The following is a 21,553-nucleotide window of genomic DNA, read 5'->3' as shown; positions in this document are numbered from 1 at the left end:
CAGGTGGCACTGGGGACAGATAGCACTGCGGGCAGGTGGCACTGGGGTGGGGTGGATTGCACTGGGGTGGATGGCACTGGGGCGGATGGCACTGGGGCGGATGGCACTGGGGCAGGATGGCACTGGGGCGGATGGCACTGGGGCGGATGGCACTGGGGCAGGATGGCACTGGGGCAGGATGGCACTGGGGGGGGGGGCATGGCACTGGGGGGGGTGGCACTGGGGGAGGATGGCTCTGGGGGAGGATGGCACTTTTTATTAAACTTTTTTTTTACTTTTTTTTTTTTTTTTTTCTTTTTTACACTGACGGCTGCTGCAGCCGTTCTTCTCTCCCCTCTCACACGCTGTCTGTGTGAGGAGGGAGAGCGGCGCTGAGAGATGATCTCATATGTTTACATATGAGATCATCTCCCATTGGACACGCCGATCACGCTGTAAACGGCCGCTGTGATTGGCCGTTTACAGCGATCTGTGTTTGCCTGTCCCCGGGGGACACGGCAAACACAGAACTTCCGCGATGCGCGCCCGCGGCGGCGCGCATTGCGGAAGTAAACACCAGGCCGTCCAGGGACGGCCAGGCACGGGAAGCCGCCCGCCCTAAGGCCGTCATTCGGCTATAGGGCGGGCAGGAAGCGGTTAAATTGGTTTGATGTTCCGAAACACTTAAGTGTGACAAACATGCAAAGGAACAGGAAATGAGGAAGGGGGCAAACACTTTTTCACACCACTGTATATATATATCAATTTTTTTTTTTTTTATGGATTTTAAGGGAAACCACATGCCAAAAAAAAAGAAACAAAAACACAGAGACAGTTTTTGACAATTCCTGTATTAAAAAAAAACAAACGAAAACAATGTTCCCCGAAGAAAATCCAGCACCAAAGGACTGACTTCTTGGGTTTGGATGCAAGCGGATAATGCTTATTGCCTGGCTGTGCAGGATTAGGGGAGCCAGTTACTAGCAGTCCTTGCAAGAGATAGTGCTACAAAGCAAATTTTACTTGGCGAGTAGTAATTGGTCTTGCATAGAAACCCTGTCGATGATGACTTGCTCAGCACTCCTCAACCAGGTCAACATTTTCTCATACTTTATCCAACACCTGAAAGTCTTGGCTTGAGTTATCCTTCAAGTGTTACTTAGCTTTCAAAAATATTTAAGGGGGAGGGAGGCAGACACAGGGACCTGCCCTTAATAGACAGCTTTCTACAATAAATAACAAGCCATCACGTTTACAAACTGCTACAACTAGTTTTCCTTGTTGTTAGATTAATGATAACATTAGGAACAGGATATATGAAAATTGTGGTTGCTACACAAGAAGCTTGGAGCTGCAGCTTACACATACCATTTTGCAGAAGACAAAATTTTACTCTCGTACTGGAAGTTCTACAATCACACCAATATGGCGTATGAAGAAGGAGAGATGATTGAGTTCTTGACCATTTCGATGACCAGGATTACAGGTAAAAACATCTGAGCGCTGTCAAATGTATCCAGGAATGGTTATACACAAGAAACAGGTTCCTGAAATAGCGCTGCCTTTTTATAGAGCTTCAATAATTATTCTTTAATGCTTAATGAGATGCCATCATAATGAAAGTAATTAATCAGAACATATAGTCCAAAGGGAATTTAGAACCAATGCTTCCTTCAATTATGGCTACATACTAAATATGCTATATGGCCAAACATTTATGGACGCCTGACCATCACACCAGTTGGGGTTGCTGGACATCAAATTCCAACACCGGATGAATGAAATCAAGCAATCTTCTTTGACGTATAATCTCATACTGATGCATTTTAGACCATTGTGTGGCTCCAGATGTGGGGCAACAGTTTTGAGAATGCTCTATGATGTTCTAGCATGAATGTGCCCCATGTACAAAGTCAGCTCCATTAAGACATGGGTTGATCAGTTTGGTGTTGAGGAACTTGAGTAGGCTTTACAAAGCCATAAACCCAACCATTTGGAACACCTATGGCAGGGTTTCTCAACCAGGGTTCCACAAAAACCCTAAGGTTCCTCAAGAGGTTGCTAGGGGTTCCTTGAGCAACGGGCAATTTTTGCTTCTCAGATAACTTTCCACTCATACCATTGATCTGTAGAGCTACTCGTAAAGGGCTACCTCTTCACAATGACTTTCCGCTGACCATCACACTAATGTATCATGAGTTGAAGATATAGAAATTCTTAGCAGGGGCTCCCTGAAATAGGAAAGTTATTCCCATGGTTCTTCTTTGTTGAAAAGGTTGAGAAAGACTTCTCTATGGGATGAATTGAAATGCCAATTGTGAGCCAGGTCTTCTTCAATGCCAATGTCTTATAAATGTCCTTTTGGCCAAGGGAGTACAAATTCCCCCTCCAAACTCTTGCGGAAAGCCTTCCTAGAAGAGTGTAGGCTATTATTGGTGGAAAAAAGGGGGCAACTCCATACGAATACCCATGGTTTGAGAATGGGATGTCCAACAAGTTCATGTAGGTGTGATGGATTGGTCATGTGTCCACCAACCTTAGTCTAAAAATGCTAATACAAGTCCTAAATTTTAGAGAGATGTGCTAATATCTAGGAGATGCAGCTATGCAGATTTAGGATTTCATTCTTTCAAATACGTGAAGAGTGCTAAATCCTTTTGGTTGCAAGAGACAACATCTCCACTTTTCTTTGGTCCATTTTTCATAGCTCAAACCATGTAAGTAATTTCTAAATAAAAGTATGTAGCATTCAACAGCATACATGAGTATTGGAAACTATTAGCAAAATTTTGCCCTGACTTCGGCAAATGCATTGGGGTCACCTGGAACAGTGGAATTCGTTTTTTTTTTAAGGTTACTTTGTGAATTAACCTTGGGGTACAAACGCCCCTTTCAGCTAAGTTCACTTCTGCAATTTAATAATATTTTAAAACATTTCAGCTTCAACCAGTAATTTTGTGGCAAAAAACACTCCAATAATCTCTAATCTTGGAGAGTACTAGATGCAAGAAAAAGATTTTCCTTTTTATTGGAATCATAACTTACGCACAAACACTGCAAATCCCAAAACTCACTGTAGGTACAAATTACAAGATGATACTTGATAAAAATATAATATAATAATTATTAGTAGTAGTATTAGTACTACTACTACTATCACCATTCTAATTATTGTTATTATGAGGGGTCTTTATAAAGTTTATGCACTTTTTTATATTTAATAGAGATAAAAAAAAGTGCAGATTTTTGAAGAACCCTCATATTATTATTTCATAATAATATGATATAATAATATTATTATAAATAGTACTACTGATACTACTATTGCTACTATCACTATTATCATTATTGTTATTATGAGGGGCCTTCATAAAGTTTCTGCACTTAAATAATTTAATAGAGTTAAAAAAGTGAAGAATTTTTTTGAAGAACCCTTATATTATTATTTCTTAATAATATGATATAATAATTAAACTACTACTACTACTACTACTACTACTATCACTATTATCATTATTATTATTACGAGAGGTCTTAAAAAAGTTTCTGCGTTTTTTATATTTAAGTTAAAAAAAAAGTGCAGAAAGTTTTTGAAGAACCCTCGTATCATTATTTCCTATTAAAATAATAATAATAATAATAATAATAATAATAATAATGATACTGCTACTACTATTACCACTATCGCTATTATCATTATTATTATTACGAGGGATCTTCAAAATGTTTCTGCACTTTTTTATGTTTAAAAGAGTTAAAGAAAATGCAGAAAGTTTTTGAAGAACCCTCATATCATTATTTCATAATAATATAATAATAGTACTACTACTACTGTCACTATTATCATTAATAGTATTACGAGGGGACTCCAAAAGTTTCTGCACTTTTTTTATATTTCATATTTCAGTATTTTATATTTCATGCAGAAATTTTTTGAAGAACTCTCATTGTTATTAGATAATAATATCAAATGTTGTTATTATTGATGTTGTTGTTGTTATTATTATTATTGTTATCGTTTGATAATAATAATATAAACAAATATGTTTCTACACTTTTTTATGTTTAATAGAGTTAAAGAAAATGCAGAAAGTTTTTGAAGAACCCTTATATTATTATTTCATAATACTACAATAATAATAATAGTACTACTATTGTCACTATTATCATTAATAGTATTACAAGGGGTCTTCAAAATGTTTCTGCACTTTTTTATATTTCATATTTCAATATTTTATATTTCATGCAGAATTTTTTTTTTAAGAACTCTCTCATTATTATTAGAAAATAATATCAAATAATAATAATAATAATAATAATTATTGTTGTTGTTATTATTGATGTTGCTGTTGTTGTTGTTATTATTATTGTTATCATTTGATAATAATAATATAAACAAATAATAATAATAATAATATTTTATTAATATAATAATTATCATTTAAAAAAATATATTTTTAACACATATTATCTTGTGGATTTTTAGTAAATTAACCTGGCCAAACAGTTATTGTTGTTGTTATCATTTGATAATAATAATATAAACAAATAATAATAATAATAATAATAATAATATGTTATTAATATAATAATTATAATTAAAAATATATATATATTTTTAACACATGTTATCTTGGGGGTTTTTAGTAAATGAACCTGGCCAAATAGTTAGAAATTGAGAACTTTTAAGAAACACTAGGTTATCAATAAAAGCGTAACAGATTTAGGATATCGTTCTCTCAACTGCCTGGAGAACCTGATTGGTTGCAGTAGACTAGGCCTCCACCATTTTTTGGTCCATTTTTGCTCAATTAAATCCTTGAGCTCAAGTATGCAAGTATGTACTGTATCAGAAGCAGAAAATAAAACTAGAGGCTTTGGCTGGGAGGAGATGAGTAGCACTAACCTTGATAGAAGCAGATTTATTAAATTTTTCATTGCAGACATCCCTCCACACATTTCCATAGAACAGGGCAAAAGTATTGAAACTTCTATAGCTATAGCCAAACTAGGAGTCTGCATCAAAAGTTGAAGATAAGGCGATGATGAAAGTGTAAGAAATTCCAAGTCCATGAGAGGTAAAGGTAATGGAAAAAAAACAAAAAACAAAAATAGCCATATGTTCTTCTCCTTGTCTATTTAGTCTAGAGAAATCAGGTTTGACATGTGAGCCGGTTGAAGATGTTGGTAGAGAATGTAAAGAGGCAGCAGGTGAAAGTTTATGTAGGTCAGGTAAGGGCGTGCTTACTTCACTGTTCAGTGAAAGTCCAAGATGAAGAAGGTACAGGTGTTTTTTTTGTTTTTTTTTGGGCTTTATGCTGTGGATTTAGAGAAAAAAAAAACTTTTTGTTTTAATTTTTTTTATTTTTTTTTAAATGAAGAACTTTTGCTGCAGACAAGTAGCTTTAATCATTTGCTAAAAAAAAAAAAAAAAAAAAAAAAAGTTGGACATAAATTTTCAGCAATTTAAATATTAACCATATTGAATTATAATACCGGCTTAAAAGACAAAATTTTGACAAAAAAAGTGCAAGGTTCCGCGTTGGTCATTTTTCGTTGCATGAAGCAAGAGAAAAACATTTCACTCCATTACATTTATAGAGATTCCGGTACAGTAGATTAAAAAAAAAAAGACTAGCAGCAGAAAAATAGCCAAATTCCCTTGAGTCTGCCCTTTCTTTCTTTTTTTTTTTTTAGGATAGACCTACATTCATCCTGATCGTTTTTAGATTCACTAGCTATTAATTAACTCATGACCTCTGCTGCCACCACTTTCAGGAAAATAATACTTTCCTCCTGCCTGAGGTCATGACCCTGTCTCCTTGTTTTCATCTTCGCTTTGAAACTGCTGAATTTTATTCGCACACTTTTCTGTAAATTTTTCTTTTTAAAGTTAAAAAAATTATTGAAAATTTTTCAGCCTCCCAGTCCTCCAGTGGATCTACACATACATTTATTCTTGGAAATAGGACTACATTATAACACCAAAAGTATTGGGACACCTGCCTTTACACGCACATGAACTTTAACGGCATCCCAGTCTTATGCTGCGTACACACGATCGGAATTTCAGCCAGCAAAAGACCGATGAGAGCTTTTCATCTGAAAATGCGACCGTGTGTATGCTCCATCGGAATTTAGCTGGCCGAATTCCCGCCAGCAAAAATTTGACAACATGTTCTCAATTTTCCTGATGGAAAAACTTTCAGAAATTCTGATCGCGTGCATGCAATTCCAACGCGCAAAAACTCACACATGCTCAAATTCCACTACGAGATGGAAGCTATTGGCTACTGGGTATTGAACTTCCTTTTTCTAGTCCCATCGTACGTGTTGTACGTCACCGCGTTGTTGGCGGTCGGAATTTGGTGTGACCATGTGTATGCAAGACAGCTTCAGCGGAATTCTGTCGGAATTCCATCGGGAAAACCATCAGACCTTTTTCCGACCATAATTCCGATTGTGTGTATGCGACATTAGTCCGTAGGGTTCAATAGTGAGTTGGCTCACCCTTAGGGAAGCCTAGTATCTAGAAACCAATTTGGCTATGATTTGGTTGTAAAAGTAGTGATTTCAGCTTGGTATTACAGAGGGTCATCACATTCCCTGGGACAATTTTCTGTTGGAGTTGTAGGATATAAAATCCCCTCCATGATAAAGCTGGTACACATAAACTATAATACCAAAAGTATTGAGATGCCTGCCTTTACACACAGATGAACACACAAACAGTCTTAGTCCCTAGGGTTCAATATTGAGTTGGCCCACCCTTTGCAGCTATAACAGCTTCAACTCTTCTGGGAAGGCTGTCCACAAGGTTTAGGAGTATGTCTATGGGAATGTTCAGTGCCTGACCTCACAAACGCGCTTCTGGAAGAATGGTCAAACATTCCCATAGACACACTCCTAAACATTGTAGAAGGCCATCTCAGAAGAGTTGAAGCTGTTATAGCTGCAAAGGGTGGGTCAGCTCATTGTTGAACCCTACGGACTAAGACTGGGATGCCATTAAAGTGGTTGTAAACCCTTACAACACACTTTAACCTACAGGTAAGCCTAGATTAAGGCTTACCTGTATGTCCAAGAAATATCTCCTAAACCTACACAGTTTAGGAGATATTTGCCGAAAGACAGGCTCCGCTGTCTACGGCGTATGTGCCGTAGACAGCGGCGCGCAGGCACACTGAGTGCGCCACTGTCAACGGCGATATGCCACGCGTGGCGGCTCCCGTGCACATGCGTGGGAGTGACGTCATCGCGGCTTCGCCGAATGACAGTGGCGGGGCAGCAAGACCCACCGAGAAGATGGATGCGCCAGACTACAGGAGACAGTGGTGACTTCGCTGGCTCCTGTGTCAGGTAAGTGACACATAATGGACTACTATGCGATGCATAGTAGTCCATTATGCTTTACCTTTGCAGGGAATGAAAGAGGAAGTAAACTCATCAGGTAAACTCATCAGGGTTTACTTCCTCTTTAAAGTTCATGTGAGTGTAAAGGCAGGCGCCCAATACTTTCGATAAAATTGTGTATTTTAGGCTATTTTTCTCATCTGAATGAATTTTCTTTTGGTATGGCCAATAGTGCAATACTGCATTATGGCCACTAGATGGAGGTGACGAGCATAGGAAATACATAAATCTTTGTAACAAGTGAAACAGTATAAGCCCTTGTACACACGGTCGGAGAATCCGTCAGAATGTGTCCTATCGGACCGTGTCGTCGGATAATCCGACTGTGTGTGGTATGCATCGAAATGATTCCGTCGGAATATCCGTCGGACCGAATTTGCTAACATGTTGGAAATATTTCCCGACAAACTGGTTCGATCGGACATACTCCGATCATGTGTAGAGAATTTTGATCGGACCAAGTGCCATGCATGCTCAGATCAAATTCCTACATCAAAGCTATTGGCTACAAGCCCGAACGTAGTCCCATCGTAACGAAATTACGTCATCACGTTCTGAATGATCGGATTTTTCGACAACTTAGGCCGCGTACACACGGGCGGACTATCCGTCCAACTAAGTCCGTCAGACAATCCGACAGACAGTCCGTCCTACTTTTGAATGAACGGACTTGACCACACACGATGAACAGACAGTCCGCTGAAAGCTTGCGCGATGACGTGTACAGCACGTACGACGGGACTAGAAATACGACGTCCAATACACTGCAATGCAACCTTCGGCCGTGTAAATCCTTTCTGAGCATGCGCCATACTTAGTCCGTCCAACTTGCCTACTCACGAGCGGACTGTCCGCTGAAACCAAGTTTGGACGGACAATATTACGGAAATTCCGAAAGACTTAGTCCGCCAGACTGTCCGCTGATAAAGTCCGCTGAAGCCCACACACGAGTGGACTGTCCGCTGAAACACGTTTCAGCGGACCAAGTCCGTCAGACAGTCCGCCCGTGTGTACGCGGCCTTAGTCCGACCGTGTGTATGCAACAGTTTCGGACAAGATCCGACGGACAAAATCCGACGGATTTGGTTGTCGAAATCTCCGACCGTGTGTACAGGGGCTTACAGTTCTAGAGAATGTTGGAGAGAATTGGCACATACAGTGCCTTGAAAAAGTATTCATAACCCTTGAAATCGTCCACATTTTGTCATGTTACAACCAAATTGGGATTTTATGTGATAGGGCAACACAAAGTGTCACATAATTGTAAAGTGGAAGGAAAATTATAAACGGTTTTCAATTTTTTTTACAAATAAATATGTGAAAAGTGTGGCGTGCATTTTGTATAGCGCCCCCCGAGTCAATACTTTGTAGAACCCCCTTTCACTGCAATTACAGCTGAAAGCCTTTTTGGGGATGTCTCTACCAGCTTTTTACATCTAGAGAGGGACATTTTTTTCCCATTCTTCTTTGCCAAATAACTCAAGCTCTGTTAGATTGGATGGAGAGTGTCTGTGAACAGCAATCTTCAAGTCTTGCCACAGATTCTCAATTGGATTTACAGTATCTCACAAAAGTGAGTACACCCCTCACATTTTCGTAAATCTTTTCTTCTATCTTTTCATGTGACAACACTGAAGAAATTACACTTTGCAACAATGTAAAGTAGTGAGTGTACAGCTTGTATAATAGTGTAAATTTGCTGTCCCCTCACAATAACTTAACATACAGCCATTAATGAGCTGCGCTAAATGCAAGTAATTCAGTGATTGGAAATCCAAAATTCATTAATTAAAAATCCAAAATTCATTGATACAATCAATGTGAATACAATAGTGCTCTGCCACCAATATGTAAACACAAAATGTATTAAATAAATAAGATATAAATACAGTAGTGCTCTGCCACCAATATGTAAACACAAAATGTATTTAAATACATAGAAATTAAAAATGAATCCATACTGAAATAAAATAAATACGAATCAAATCAATGCAAGTTGTTGAAATAACTTATAACACATAAATGAGTGCACAACACATAATGAACAATAATTGATATTTTTATAAAAATAGTCCAAAGAAAAATCCCAGCAGATTCCACGTGCAAAAGAATCGTAAAAAATCCAGTGTTGAGTGGAAACAAACACCGATGAAAATTAGTGCTATGAAGACCAAAAGAATGCCGCCACCAATAGCTAATTATGGCCGCTTACTGGAACGATAGATCCCTATTCAATGGGACCAAAAATTGCATGGAAAAGTGACCAGGGTAGACCCCCAAGGGAAACCAGGCAGGAACCTCTCTCTCCCAATCCTCAGGATGTTGAAGCTACAATGAATCAATCAGTATGAAAAACAAGGGAACACTCGCATAGCGTAAAACCCTTTAGACTTTATTAAGTAGTTGAGTGTACAATGTACAGGGATAGGGACAATTGTAGACACTCACTCAGGTTGAACTGGATGGACTGGTGTCTTTATTCAACCTAACTAACTATAAAACTATGAAGTAAAAATTGCAAATAAACTCACAGGTTCCAACTGTACATTAAAAAGAACGAGATGGCCGGCTCTCGACTACCGCCTGTAGTTCTGGGACTGGCGTAGAACGCCGTGACGTCATCACGCCGTTTCTCCCTATGCGTTTCGTCACTGCAAAGATGAAGTCATGGGATACGGGACGGCGTCCTGACGCACCGCTTAAATAACATTACATAAAGACACGCCTCGGTCTGAGTTCCACCAAGCGTATGACTCCACCATGTTGACTGTGGGAAAATAAGTTATAGATGCCACAATAAATACATACAGCGGTATAAAAAAATAATATTTGTACGGAAAAGTTATTTATATAAAGAAATATATATAATGGCCATATTAATCCCTTATAAAGGCAAAAACAACGAAAGTAGACCTCACCCAACCCATCTAATAACACCTCACTCACACAGGAGGTTAAAGGAAAAAACATCTATAGTCAGTGCGCCAGATTGTCAATGGCGCACTGCTGGGTGGTCCTCACAAAGACATATACGGACCATCTAACAAATTTCAAAATTAATTAAAAAAATAATAAAATAAATTAAGTTAGATCCTACAACCGGCTTACAGAACTCAGACCGGGTTTACAAAAATTAGCACGATAAACAAATATCATAAAAATCCTCCTGAAGCATATATATATATTGGAAAAAAAAACTAAAATATCTAAGAGTTGTAAAAAAAGCATTTACATCCACATCAATATTTAGGCCAAAGGGGGTATAACACTTTAATTTGTATACCCACGCCATTTATAGTTGGGAGATACGCCTAACAAGATGAGCACCCCTCCAACTGGGCCTAAATTTGTTGTGCACTATAAGATAATGCTTAGATACCGAGTGCTTTGTAAAGCCTCTGCGGATATTCCCAATATGTTCGTTGAGGCGCACATGTAACGGGCGTTTAGTCTGGCCCACATATTGGAGGCCACAAGGGCACTCCAACAAGTATACCACTCCTTCTGTAGAGCAGATGATGAACGGCTCTGTGTTGTAGGACTTAGACGTGCAACTGGACCTAAACAACGTGCTTCTCCTAGTTCTACACCCATTGATAGCACAAACAGGGCATTTCCTACACTGGTAGTAACCGATAAGGTCTGTAAAAAACGTTGGTCTTGTTGTGGGAGGGTTTAAAATATTAGGGGCTATCCTATCTTTCAAGGATGGCACTCCCCTATACACCACCTGTGGCCTATCCGGCAAAATGGTCTTAAGCACCGAATCATTCTTAAGTATGTGCCAATGCTTATTAATTATGTGTTTGACTCTAGAGTATTGGCAAGAATAATTAGTAATGAATGGATTATGGAAGGATTAATTTCTGAGGCCTTCTCTGTTCTCTCTCAACAGGTCAGCCCTATCAAGGCAGCCCACTTGATTTAAAGCAAGGGCCAGGGATTCAGATGAATATCCCTTATCAATAAATCTCTGAGTCAAAACTTGAGCTTTCTCCAAGAACACCTCATATTCTGTGCAGTTGCGCCTAAGTCTCAAAAACTGGCTCTTAGGCACTGACCTTAGCCAGGCCGGAGGGTGACAACTAGAAGTAGGAATGAAAGAATTCCTATCAGTGGCTTTGAAATAGGTGGAGGTAACAAGCTGTTCTCCACTAATAGATATAGTGAGATCTAAAAAATTAATTTTCTCATGACTAGCTTCGTATGTTAGGTGGATGCGATTTGCTGCCATCCCATAGGAGGTTTTCAAACTTACCCCTTGAGCAAATTGATTTCATTATGAGGCTGTTAGAGTAGAGTTTTACTATGTCAGTGTTCCCTTGTTTTTCATACGGATTGATACATTGTGGCTTGAACATCCTGAGGATTGGGAGAGAGAGGTTCCTGCCTGGTTTCCCTTGAAGGTCTACCCTGGTCACTTTTCCATGCAATTTTTGGTCCCATTGAATAGGGATCTATCATTCCGGTAAGCGGCCATAATTCACTATTGGTGGCGGCATTCTTTTGCTCTTCATAGCGCTCATTTTCATCGGTGTTTGTTTCCACTCAACACTGGATTTTTCACGATTCTTTTGCACGTGGAATATGCTGGGATTTTTCTTTGGACTATTTTTATAAAAATATAAATAATTGTTCATTATGTGTTGTGCACTAATTTATGTGTTATAAGTTATTTCAACAACTTGCATTGATTTGATTCGTATTTATTTCATTTCAGTATGGAATCATTTTTCATTTTTATTTATTTAAATTAATTTTGTGTTTACATATTGGTGGCAGAGCACTACTGTATTTATATCTTATTTATTTAATTAATTTTGTGTTTACTTATTGGTGGCAGAGTACTATTGTATTCACATTGATTGTATCAATGAATTTTGGATTTTTAATTAATGAATTTTGGATTTCCAATCACTGAATTACTTGCATTTAGCGCAACTCCTTATGGTATAGAGTTTAGTGAGTCCTGGTATAACGATTTGAGCTGCTGCTCACTGAGTGGGTTTACCGAATAGCGCAGTTTTGCTTTTTTATTTTTTCCTTGATTCTTACACAGCCATTAATGTCTAAACAGCTGGTAACAAAAGTGAGTACACTCCTAAGGGAAAAAGGGCAAATTGGGCCCAATTAGCCATTTTCCCTCCCTGCTGTCATGTGACTCATTAGTGTTACAAGGTCTCCGGTGTGAATGGGGAGCAGGTGTGTTAAATTTGGTGTTTCGCTCTCACTCTCTCATACTGGTCACTGGAAGTTCAACATGGCACCTCATGGCAAAGAACTCTCTGAGAATCTGAAAAAATAAATAAAAGGATTGCTGCTCTACCTAAAGATGGCCTAGGCTATAAGAAGATTGTCAAGACCCTGAAACTGAGCTGCAGCACGGTGGCCAAGAACATACAGCGTTTTTTACAGGACAGGTTCTACTCAGAACAAGCCAAAGAAGCTGAGTGCCCGTGCTCAGCATCATATCTAGAGGTTGTCGATGGGAAATAGACATATGAGTGCTGCCAGCATTGCTGAAGAGGTTGAAGGGGTGGAGGGGGTCAGACTGTCAGTGCTCAGACCATGCACCACACACTGCATCAAATTGGTCTGCATGGCTGTCGTCCCAGAAGGTAGCCTCTTCTAAAGATGATGCACAAGAAAGCCCGTAAACAGTTTGCTGAAGACAAGCAGACTAAGGACATGGATTACTGGAACCGTGACCCGTGGTCTGATGAGACCAAGATAAACTTATTTGGTTCAGATGGTGCCAAGCGTGTGTGGGGGCAACCAGGTGAGGAGTACAAAGACAAGTGTGTCTTGCCTACAGTAAAGCATGGTGGTGGGAGTGTCATGGTCTGGGGCTGCATGAGGGCTGCCAGCACTGGGGAGCTACAGTTCATTGAGGGAACGATGAATGCCAACATGTACTGTGACATACTGAAGCACAGCATGATGCCCTCCCTTTAGAGACTGGGCCGCAGGGCAGTATCTTTTCAATGTCACTTCCAGCGTGCACATTCCACAGGCACGGCTTGCAGTCCCAGAAGTGGTGGCCATCTTGATTTGGGGCTCCAAACCTCCATGGCAGCTGCTGGCCCACACAGATAAATGGAAAGACACTGACAGGAGCCCTGCCAAGAATGTTATGTTACGAAGAGTCTGTTAAACCCCTACTTCATGTAAGTGTTTGTAAGTGTGACCCTTAATAAACTTCTGGTATTCTGCAGTTAGAGGCACCTTCCTTGTTCTTCTCTTTCCTGCTAGAGTTGCTTCTCCTTTTCTAATGCTACTCTAACTCTAGTCTTCTAGTCGACCCCACTACATCCATCTATGACAGGTCCACCAGGCAGAAGCACCCTATTTACTTTCTCTGGGCTTTTTATCTAGTCTATATTTCTCCATCCTCCTTTGGAATTAGGCCCCAATCAAATCTATCTAGACTGCACCAATTTACTAGTTCGACCTCTAATAAAACATTCCCAGTGTTAAATTACCAAAATATATTGCCACCCTCAGAGGTATTCCACTACCTCCAAGTTAAACTTTTTGTTACTACACATAACAGTGTACATTCAGACAGGGATCAGAGTGTTTCTGTTCCATTGATCCGTATGCAAAAGTTAGACTTTCCAGGCTTTATTTAGTTTTGATGTCCATTCTGCACCTCCCTCTGCCATTATACTGTATGTTAGCAAGCCATGCCAGGGCTTGCATATAACTCCAACTATTTTGTCCAAATTTCTTGAAAACCTTGAAAACCTGTAATAAAATAAAATAAAATACATAAAATTAAAAATAAAAATGTGTCTTTGGACTTCTTTTATGTCCTGGGTTAAACTCATCAGGATCCCACTGCCAGGCCCCAGGTTAACAGGATCATCTCTGCTCCATTATACATTTTTAGGGGAACCAGGCAGCTTTGTTCTTTGTTGCCTCTCTTGCTCACCCTGACCATGAGCCATTGGTTTCACAACTAAGGGAAGATGCTACAATGCAAGATGGCACATCCTCAGTGTTTCCCTCCTTGTTGGACACCAAGCAAGGGTCACATGAGAGGCCTACCCCGGTGTGGGTTCTTCTGGGGATGCTAGGCAGTTTGAACAGTCATGCTGGAACAGGAAGGGGCCATCCCCCAAACTGTTCCCACAAAGTTGGGAGCATGAAATTGTCCAAAATGTCTTGGCATGCTGACGCCTTAAGAGTTCCCTCCATTAGGGTGTTAAATCTACCTGTATTTGTTTGTTATGTAACTTATTATGTGATGCTGCTGAATATCTGATCTGGGGTGACAGCTAGATCCATCCCCTATTCTAATCCATGTTATTCCTTTTCTTTTGTACAAAAAAAAGTTTTCCCTTCACTGGAACTAAGGGGCTAAGCCCAACCCTTGAAAAACAACCTCACACCATAATCCCTCTCCACCAAATCATTTGGACCAGTGCACAAAGCAAGGTCCATAAAGACACGGATGAGTGAGTTTGAGGAACTTGACTGGCCTGCACATGAATTCGAGCAGAGACTGCAAGTCAGACCTTCTCGTTCAACATCAGCGCCTGACCCTACGAATGCTCTTCTGCAAGAATGGTCAAATATTCCCATAGACGCACTCCTAAACCTTGTGGACGGCCTTCCCAGAAGAGATAAAGCTTTTATAGCTGCAAAGAGTGGGTCAACTCAATATTGGACCCTATGGGATGTCATTAAAGTTCATGTGCATGTAAAGGCAGGTGTCTCAATACTTTTGATATTATAGTGTATGTGTACCAGCTTTATGATGAAGGGGCATTTATATCCTACAACCCCAACAGGAAATTGGTCCAGGGAATTTGATGACCCTCTCTAATACCAAGCTGAAATCACAACTTTTACAACCAAATCATAGCCAAACTGGTTTATAGATACTAAGCTTCCCTAACTTTAAGGTCCCGTTCACAGCTAGTGATGCTCCCGTGTTCCGTTTTTTGGGTGTTTGTTTGCATGTTTATGTAGAGAAGTATTAATGTACATTGTAAATTTTCAAGCTGTGTATTATGTAATTTGATAAAATTTTGTGCAATTCACGTTTTATTGATATAATTATACTTCCTTGAAGCATACATTGCAATATTGTATATCATTTCTATTTGGCAATAAAAACATAAAAAAAAAAAAATCAAAAATATAAATTATAATGATCTCAGTGCCAACACAATCTACACCATAAACAATAATTAGTGTTCATGAAACTCCAAACAGCAAATAGTGATTCAATAATGTCTAACAGCTTTCATTACTCCTTCATCCCAGTACACCTCCATATGCCGTATGTGTAAAACCCAGGAAGGCTTACCAGATGTACAGTATTTGACACTTTATCACTAAGTAGGTTATAAATTGCCAAACAAATAGATTGCATTCCTCTCCTCTCCTCAAATACAGCCAGGAACATTTCTCCTCTCCTCTGATTGTACCTCATTACCTCCGCTTATCACCATGTGGCAAATAATAAACACAAATAACCCCAAAAACGTAATATGTTAAAACAAGCGCTTTATTTGAATACCAAATAAACACTCACATTAGAAGCTCTTGGGCAGAGCTCACCACCTTCCTGTACATCTAAAATAAAGAAACTTCCAAGTTTATGTTGCATCTGTCATCACATCTGCCATTCAATGCGTTTCATCACAAGGACTTCCCCAGGTAACAGCGGACATCAGACAGCTCAAGGATCCATTCTTAAATTCTACTTCATCCATATATCATGCCCTGCCTTTTAATACCACTGTGATAGACCCAACTGTGACCGGGGCTTTTGGAGGGCACTAGGCGCAAGCCTCCTACCCACTGATTATGGGTCATGGAGAAAGCAGATCATTCTCTCATGATGGACAACCATGTGACGAACACTAATGCCCTGTACACACGATCAGACTTTCCAACAACAAAACTGTGGATTTTCGTTCGAAGGATGTTGGTTCCAACTTGTCTAGCATACACACGGTCACACAAATGTTGGGCAACAATTACGAATGTAGTGACGTACAAAACGTACGTGATATCTCCATTACGAATGCTAGTTTTACAAGACCGAGCACTTCCGGCTCGTACTTGATTCTCAGCATGTGTGGACTTTTGTCCGACGGACCTGTATACACATGGCCGGAAAGTCCAACAACAAACATTTGTTGACAGAAAATTTGAGAACCTGCTAGCCAACATTTGTTGGCAAAAAGTCAGACAACAAATGTTCGGTGGAACATATGCACGGTTGGACTTTCCGCCAACAAGCTCACATCCAACATTTGTTGTCGTAAAATCCGATCGTGTGTATGCCGCATAAGAGTGAGGCTTGAATTAATTCTCTGAATAAGGACAATAAAGCATCCCTTCTGGAGTGGATGGAAAGGTGCAATATTAATCTTGCACAGGTTAATGGTCAGAGGGAATATGGTGACCCTCCTGCAGACTGAGTTGGAGAACTCCTTCACTTAGAACAGAAATATTTATCAACAATATCCCTCAAGAAATCTATAAAGATAAATAAATTCCACATTTTCACACTGCTGAAACATTGTATGAGCTTGTCCCATAGACTGTTGTAGACTGGTTCTGGACAGTCTGAGACAGTCTCCTACCCATTGATTATGGGCCGATGGAGAGAGCAGATCATTCTCTAATGATGGACTGTCATGTGATGAATGCTAATAGCGAGGCTTGGATTCATTCTCTGAATAAGAATAATAAAGCTTCCCTTCTGGGGTGGATCTTGTACAGGTTAGTAGTCAGAGGGAATATGGTGGCCCTAGTGCAGACTGGGTTGGAGAAGCTCCTTCACTTGGGATAGAAATATTTATCAACAATATCTCTCAAGAGATCTATGAAGATAAATTATTCCACCTTTTCAGACTGCTGTAATCTTGTATGTGCTTGTCTCATAGACTGTTTTAGACTGGTACAAGGAAAACAAGGTGGGATCCCTGATTAATCAAAGAATGGTCTAGGCACCTAGGATTGATTAAGTGACTACTTGTTTATTAAGCATTATGTTTATGTTGGCTATTCTTTAGCTATGTTAATTATATTCCTGTTTACAGTTTGCAGGGTTAGGGTAATGTGATCAAATGCTTATCTGATCTTGCATTGTATATATTCTGTGTGAATGTACAATAAAGAGTTGCAGTTCCAGTATGCACCTAAGCTAGTGTCATCTAGTATCTTGGGTGCAATATTCAGCTATAACATCGGGTTCCTGATTCTCGACTGGAGGAAGCTACGTGTATCTTGATGGAAGCACCAAAGCTGGGTGCTGGACAGTTCCATTACAACCACCACCAACATAAAGCCATAAACTGCAAATATTAGTCCATCGAGGGCACACAAACAAAATAAATTACCCAATTCTTTGGCAAAATATAAAAAGCATGGTTGGATTAAGTAAACGAATACCTAAGATTTCATTTGGGTGTCTGATGTCATATCCACCCATCTATGCGTTTCATCACAAGGACTTCCTTAAGAAAACGCAGACTTCAAAAAGCTCAATGATCTATGCTGAACCCATTTACTGCCACGTCGTAAATACTACGTCAGTGGCTTTGAGGGTTTTATACACCTGGGTGCAACCGCTGGAATTGTGTGTAAGCCCTTGTACAAATGGTCGGATATTCCAATGTAAAATGTCCGACAAAGTTTTAGAGCTGGGCTATAAAATCTTCCGACAACATGATCCGATCGCACTTTGTCCAATCGTATGTAGAGAATTCCGATCGGACAAAGTGCCACGCATGCTCAGATCAAATTACGACACCAAGGCTACTAGCCACAACGTAGTCCCGTTGCAATGCACGAACATCATCACGTTCCAAATGATCTGATTTTCCGACAACTTTGTCCGACGGTGTGTATGCAATACCACTTTCGGACAAAATCGGTTGTAAAAAATCAGATGGATTTTGTTGTCAGAATGTCCGGCCGTGTGTACAAGGGCTTAGGCTGGCCATACACGGTTTGAATCTCGGCTGGTTCCTGCTGAGATTCGAACCATTAATGGGAAGGCTGAATGTGCCAAGCTGATCGATCAATCAACTTTGGTACAATCAGCCTGCCGGATTTAATTGCAATTATGACATGTGGCTGCTATAGCTGCTAGCTAAAATCATTGTCTTCTCCCAGAGGGGATGACTTCTCTCACCCTCCCTTACCCCCCTCCAGGAGAAGACAATAACCTGTCTGCATTGATGAGGCAGCCAAGCTAATTTCTTTGCAGGAAAGAAATTTTCTCCGTTTATGGCCGACCTAAATCTGACAAGTCAGCTATCATATAGAAGTGATCTGGCAATCTCTCATATAGAAGCGATCTGGTGGCTGTGCAGCCAACAGATCGCTTCAACACACCGTGGTTATTGTCAGTTTTATGCCCCACATGCATCCTTGCCTTGTCTCCCAGGGTCTGCATGACCACAGGCATACCCAAGACTGACATGGCAGGTGCCGTTGTGTAGAAGGGAGGGAGATCACAGAATGTTCATTTGCTGATCTCCCCTTCCTGTTGATGACTAGGAAACAATGTGTAAAATGTCACTTCCAAGTCCTAGTTACTTTCCCAAGTCAGCCGGGGAAGATGCTATTGGAGTGCAATCTGCTCTCTATTTGTTTAATTGCAAGGCAGGTGAGACATTAGGGTCTTTTTAGACATTTATAAAAAAAAATTTAAAAGTGTAAAAGTTACACCCAAGCACTTAAAATCCCCTACAAAATGTTCAAGCCCCCCACCCCCCCACCGCCACCCCCCCACCGCCACACACAAGCATATGAATGTAAGTTCATGCACCAGGAAGCCTATCCGTGAAAACATTGAGTGCACTACACATATTAAATATCATTGCACATGTTAGAGCAAGAATTCTAGGCCCACAGTGAACTCTAAACTGAAAACCTGTAGGGACTTATGGAAAATATATGACACGGAAGATTGTCACTGTTTCACAGGCACGCACAATTTAAAGATTTGATCTGGTGGGTATTTGTTTACTCAAGCCAACCTCATCTTTTATATTTTGTCGAAAATTGGGTAATTTATTCCTTTTGTGCACCCTTGAAAGGCTAATATTTGCGGTTTCAAAAAGGTATTATACTAGTAGGTGGTATTAAAAGGTAGGTATGGGCCTAAGTAATATTTAAGCATGGATCCTTGAGCCCTCTGATGTCTGCTGTTACCTGAAAAAGTCTTTGTGACAAAACACATAGAAGGGTGGATGTGTACAGAAAGGTACTGATGTCTCAGTGAGCTCTGTCCAAGATAGGGGAGGAAAAGAGAAGAGAGGAGAAAAGTTCATGGCAATATTTCAATCCATTATAACATCGGCAAAGGGGGAGAGGAGAGAGGTGTTTGGCTGTATTGTGATCTATTATTTTGCCCATTTATGGTCTACTTAAAGAGAAAAGGTGTAATGAATGTGGTAAGCCTTCCTGAGTTTATACATACTGCACATAAAAGTGGAATATGCTGGGAAGAAGGAGTAATGAAAGCTGTTTGTAGGTAGGTGGTGTTACCCTTAAAGGTTGCTCCTACTATCTGGTGGAGCATTAAGGGAGTTCTTAGTTAAGGTGGGTATAGTCTTCAGCTAGGGGCTGTTGGCAGGGAATGTTGAGAGAGAGAGAGCAGGTCCTGTTCCAGGGTGTAAGGTACCTGTGATAGGTAGTGTCCAAAGTGGAGCTTGTGTGCTGAGGATTCAGGCAAAATCTTAGTCAGGCAGATCAGGTTGGCAGCAGGTCAGGCAAAGCGGTACACAATCGAAATCCAGAGAGTGGTTAGGCAGGCAAAGGTTGAAGTACAAAATCAGTGGGCTAGAGAGAAGTCAGGAATTCAGGCAGAAGTTCAAATACGGTATTCAGAGTGACAAAGCAGTAACAACACCCAGGGAGCTGGTCCACACAAACGGGCACTGAGAGATAGGAAGTGCTGCTATTTATGGGCTTCTTTGATTGTACAGTCCAAGGTCACAACTCCAGAGGTCTTCTGTAGCACAACAAGTAAGACAGCAGCTGTGGGACCAGGAACATCCCGGTTCGAATACACCCAGATACATGACACAGGGTTTGTGCTTTTTACTTTGGGGGAGGGTCCATGCTTGGTACCCCAAATTTGGAGCTCATAAGAAGGAGAAGTGGTAAATATGACTTAAGGGCAGAGGTCTGGAGCAGTCTGCAAGAGAAAGTGAGGGGGTCAGTGTGTCCCATTCTGGTCTCCACTTCGGTAAAATTGGATAGGAATTGTAAGGAAGCTCAGTAAGGGTTTCTGAGTACAAGTTTACAACTTAGCTAAAAGCCACAAATCACCTCACATTCCTACCAAATCTTCTCAAGCCAGTATTTGGAATGTGTTACGGCAAAGATTTGGACTCTTTGTTGGAAGAGTTATCCAAGTACATAAAAGTTTCATCAGGAAGCCTCTGTGTGATAATCTAATGGGTGAAGTGTTAGTTAAAGTCAATACCTGAAAAGTGAGTGAGTGGTGAAAGCCTGGTCAGTACTGGACTTGGTGGTCAAGGTAGAGAAGGAGCCTTTTGCTAGGCAGTAAGAATGGCATGTATCAGGTGGCCTTGGCCTCCATGTCACATGGGCCCTGGGTGGTTGGCTGGACTCTGGAACCCCCTAATGAACGTGACAATCATGAGCCCATGTAAGTGAGTACTCTTGGCAAAAAGGGGCTAACTAGGAAAGAACTGTGAGAAGACCAGGAGGATGGTAAGGGTAACGCCACCATCTATGCACGTGATACCAATAGGTTTGGGCTGAACATCCTGTGACGCTCTGCAACCTGTATTGAGAGGTTGGTGTCCAGTAGGGATGAGCCGAATACCCCCCTGTTCGGTTCACACCAGAACCTGCGAACAGACCTAAACTTCGTGTGAACTTTATAACCCTATTAAAGTCTATGGGACTCGAACGTTCACAATCTAAAGTGCTAATTTTAAAGGCTAATATGCAAGTTACTGTCCTAAAAAGTGTTTGGGGACCTGGGTCCTGCCCCAGGGGACATGGATCAATGCAAAAAAAAGTTTTAAAAATGGCCGTTTTTTCAGGAGCAGTGATTTTAATAATGATTAAAGTGAAACAATAAAAGTGTAATATTCCTTTAAATGTGGTACCTCGGGGGTGTCTATAGTATGCCTGTGAAGGGGCGCATGTT

The 21,553-nt window shown here is 40.3% G+C and overlaps 1 protein-coding gene across 3 annotated transcripts in view; it reads left to right on the top strand.

The window, feature by feature from the left end:
* Positions 1-1,214: 1,214 nt before the first annotated feature.
* Positions 1,215-21,553, top strand: part of LOC143958278 (uncharacterized) — a 195,578-nt gene continuing 175,239 nt past the window's right edge. Inside the window, exon 1 of one of the 3 annotated variants that reach the window (XM_077467795.1) lies at positions 1,215-1,465. In XM_077467795.1, the coding sequence (XP_077323921.1) occupies positions 1,405-1,465 (61 nt within the window). In that variant the 5' untranslated portion in view covers positions 1,215-1,404. The remainder of the gene's footprint in view (positions 1,466-21,553) is intronic. The other 2 variants (XM_077467798.1, XM_077467796.1) reach the window with 2 other exon arrangements.

This window comes from Lithobates pipiens, unplaced genomic scaffold (assembly GCF_037356315.1).
Source record: "Lithobates pipiens isolate NorthernLeopardFrog02 unplaced genomic scaffold, aLitPip1_a1.2 Scaffold_60, whole genome shotgun sequence".
NCBI lineage: Eukaryota > Metazoa > Chordata > Amphibia > Anura > Ranidae > Lithobates > Lithobates pipiens.
This window is presented reverse-complemented; position numbering and strand designations above follow the sequence as displayed.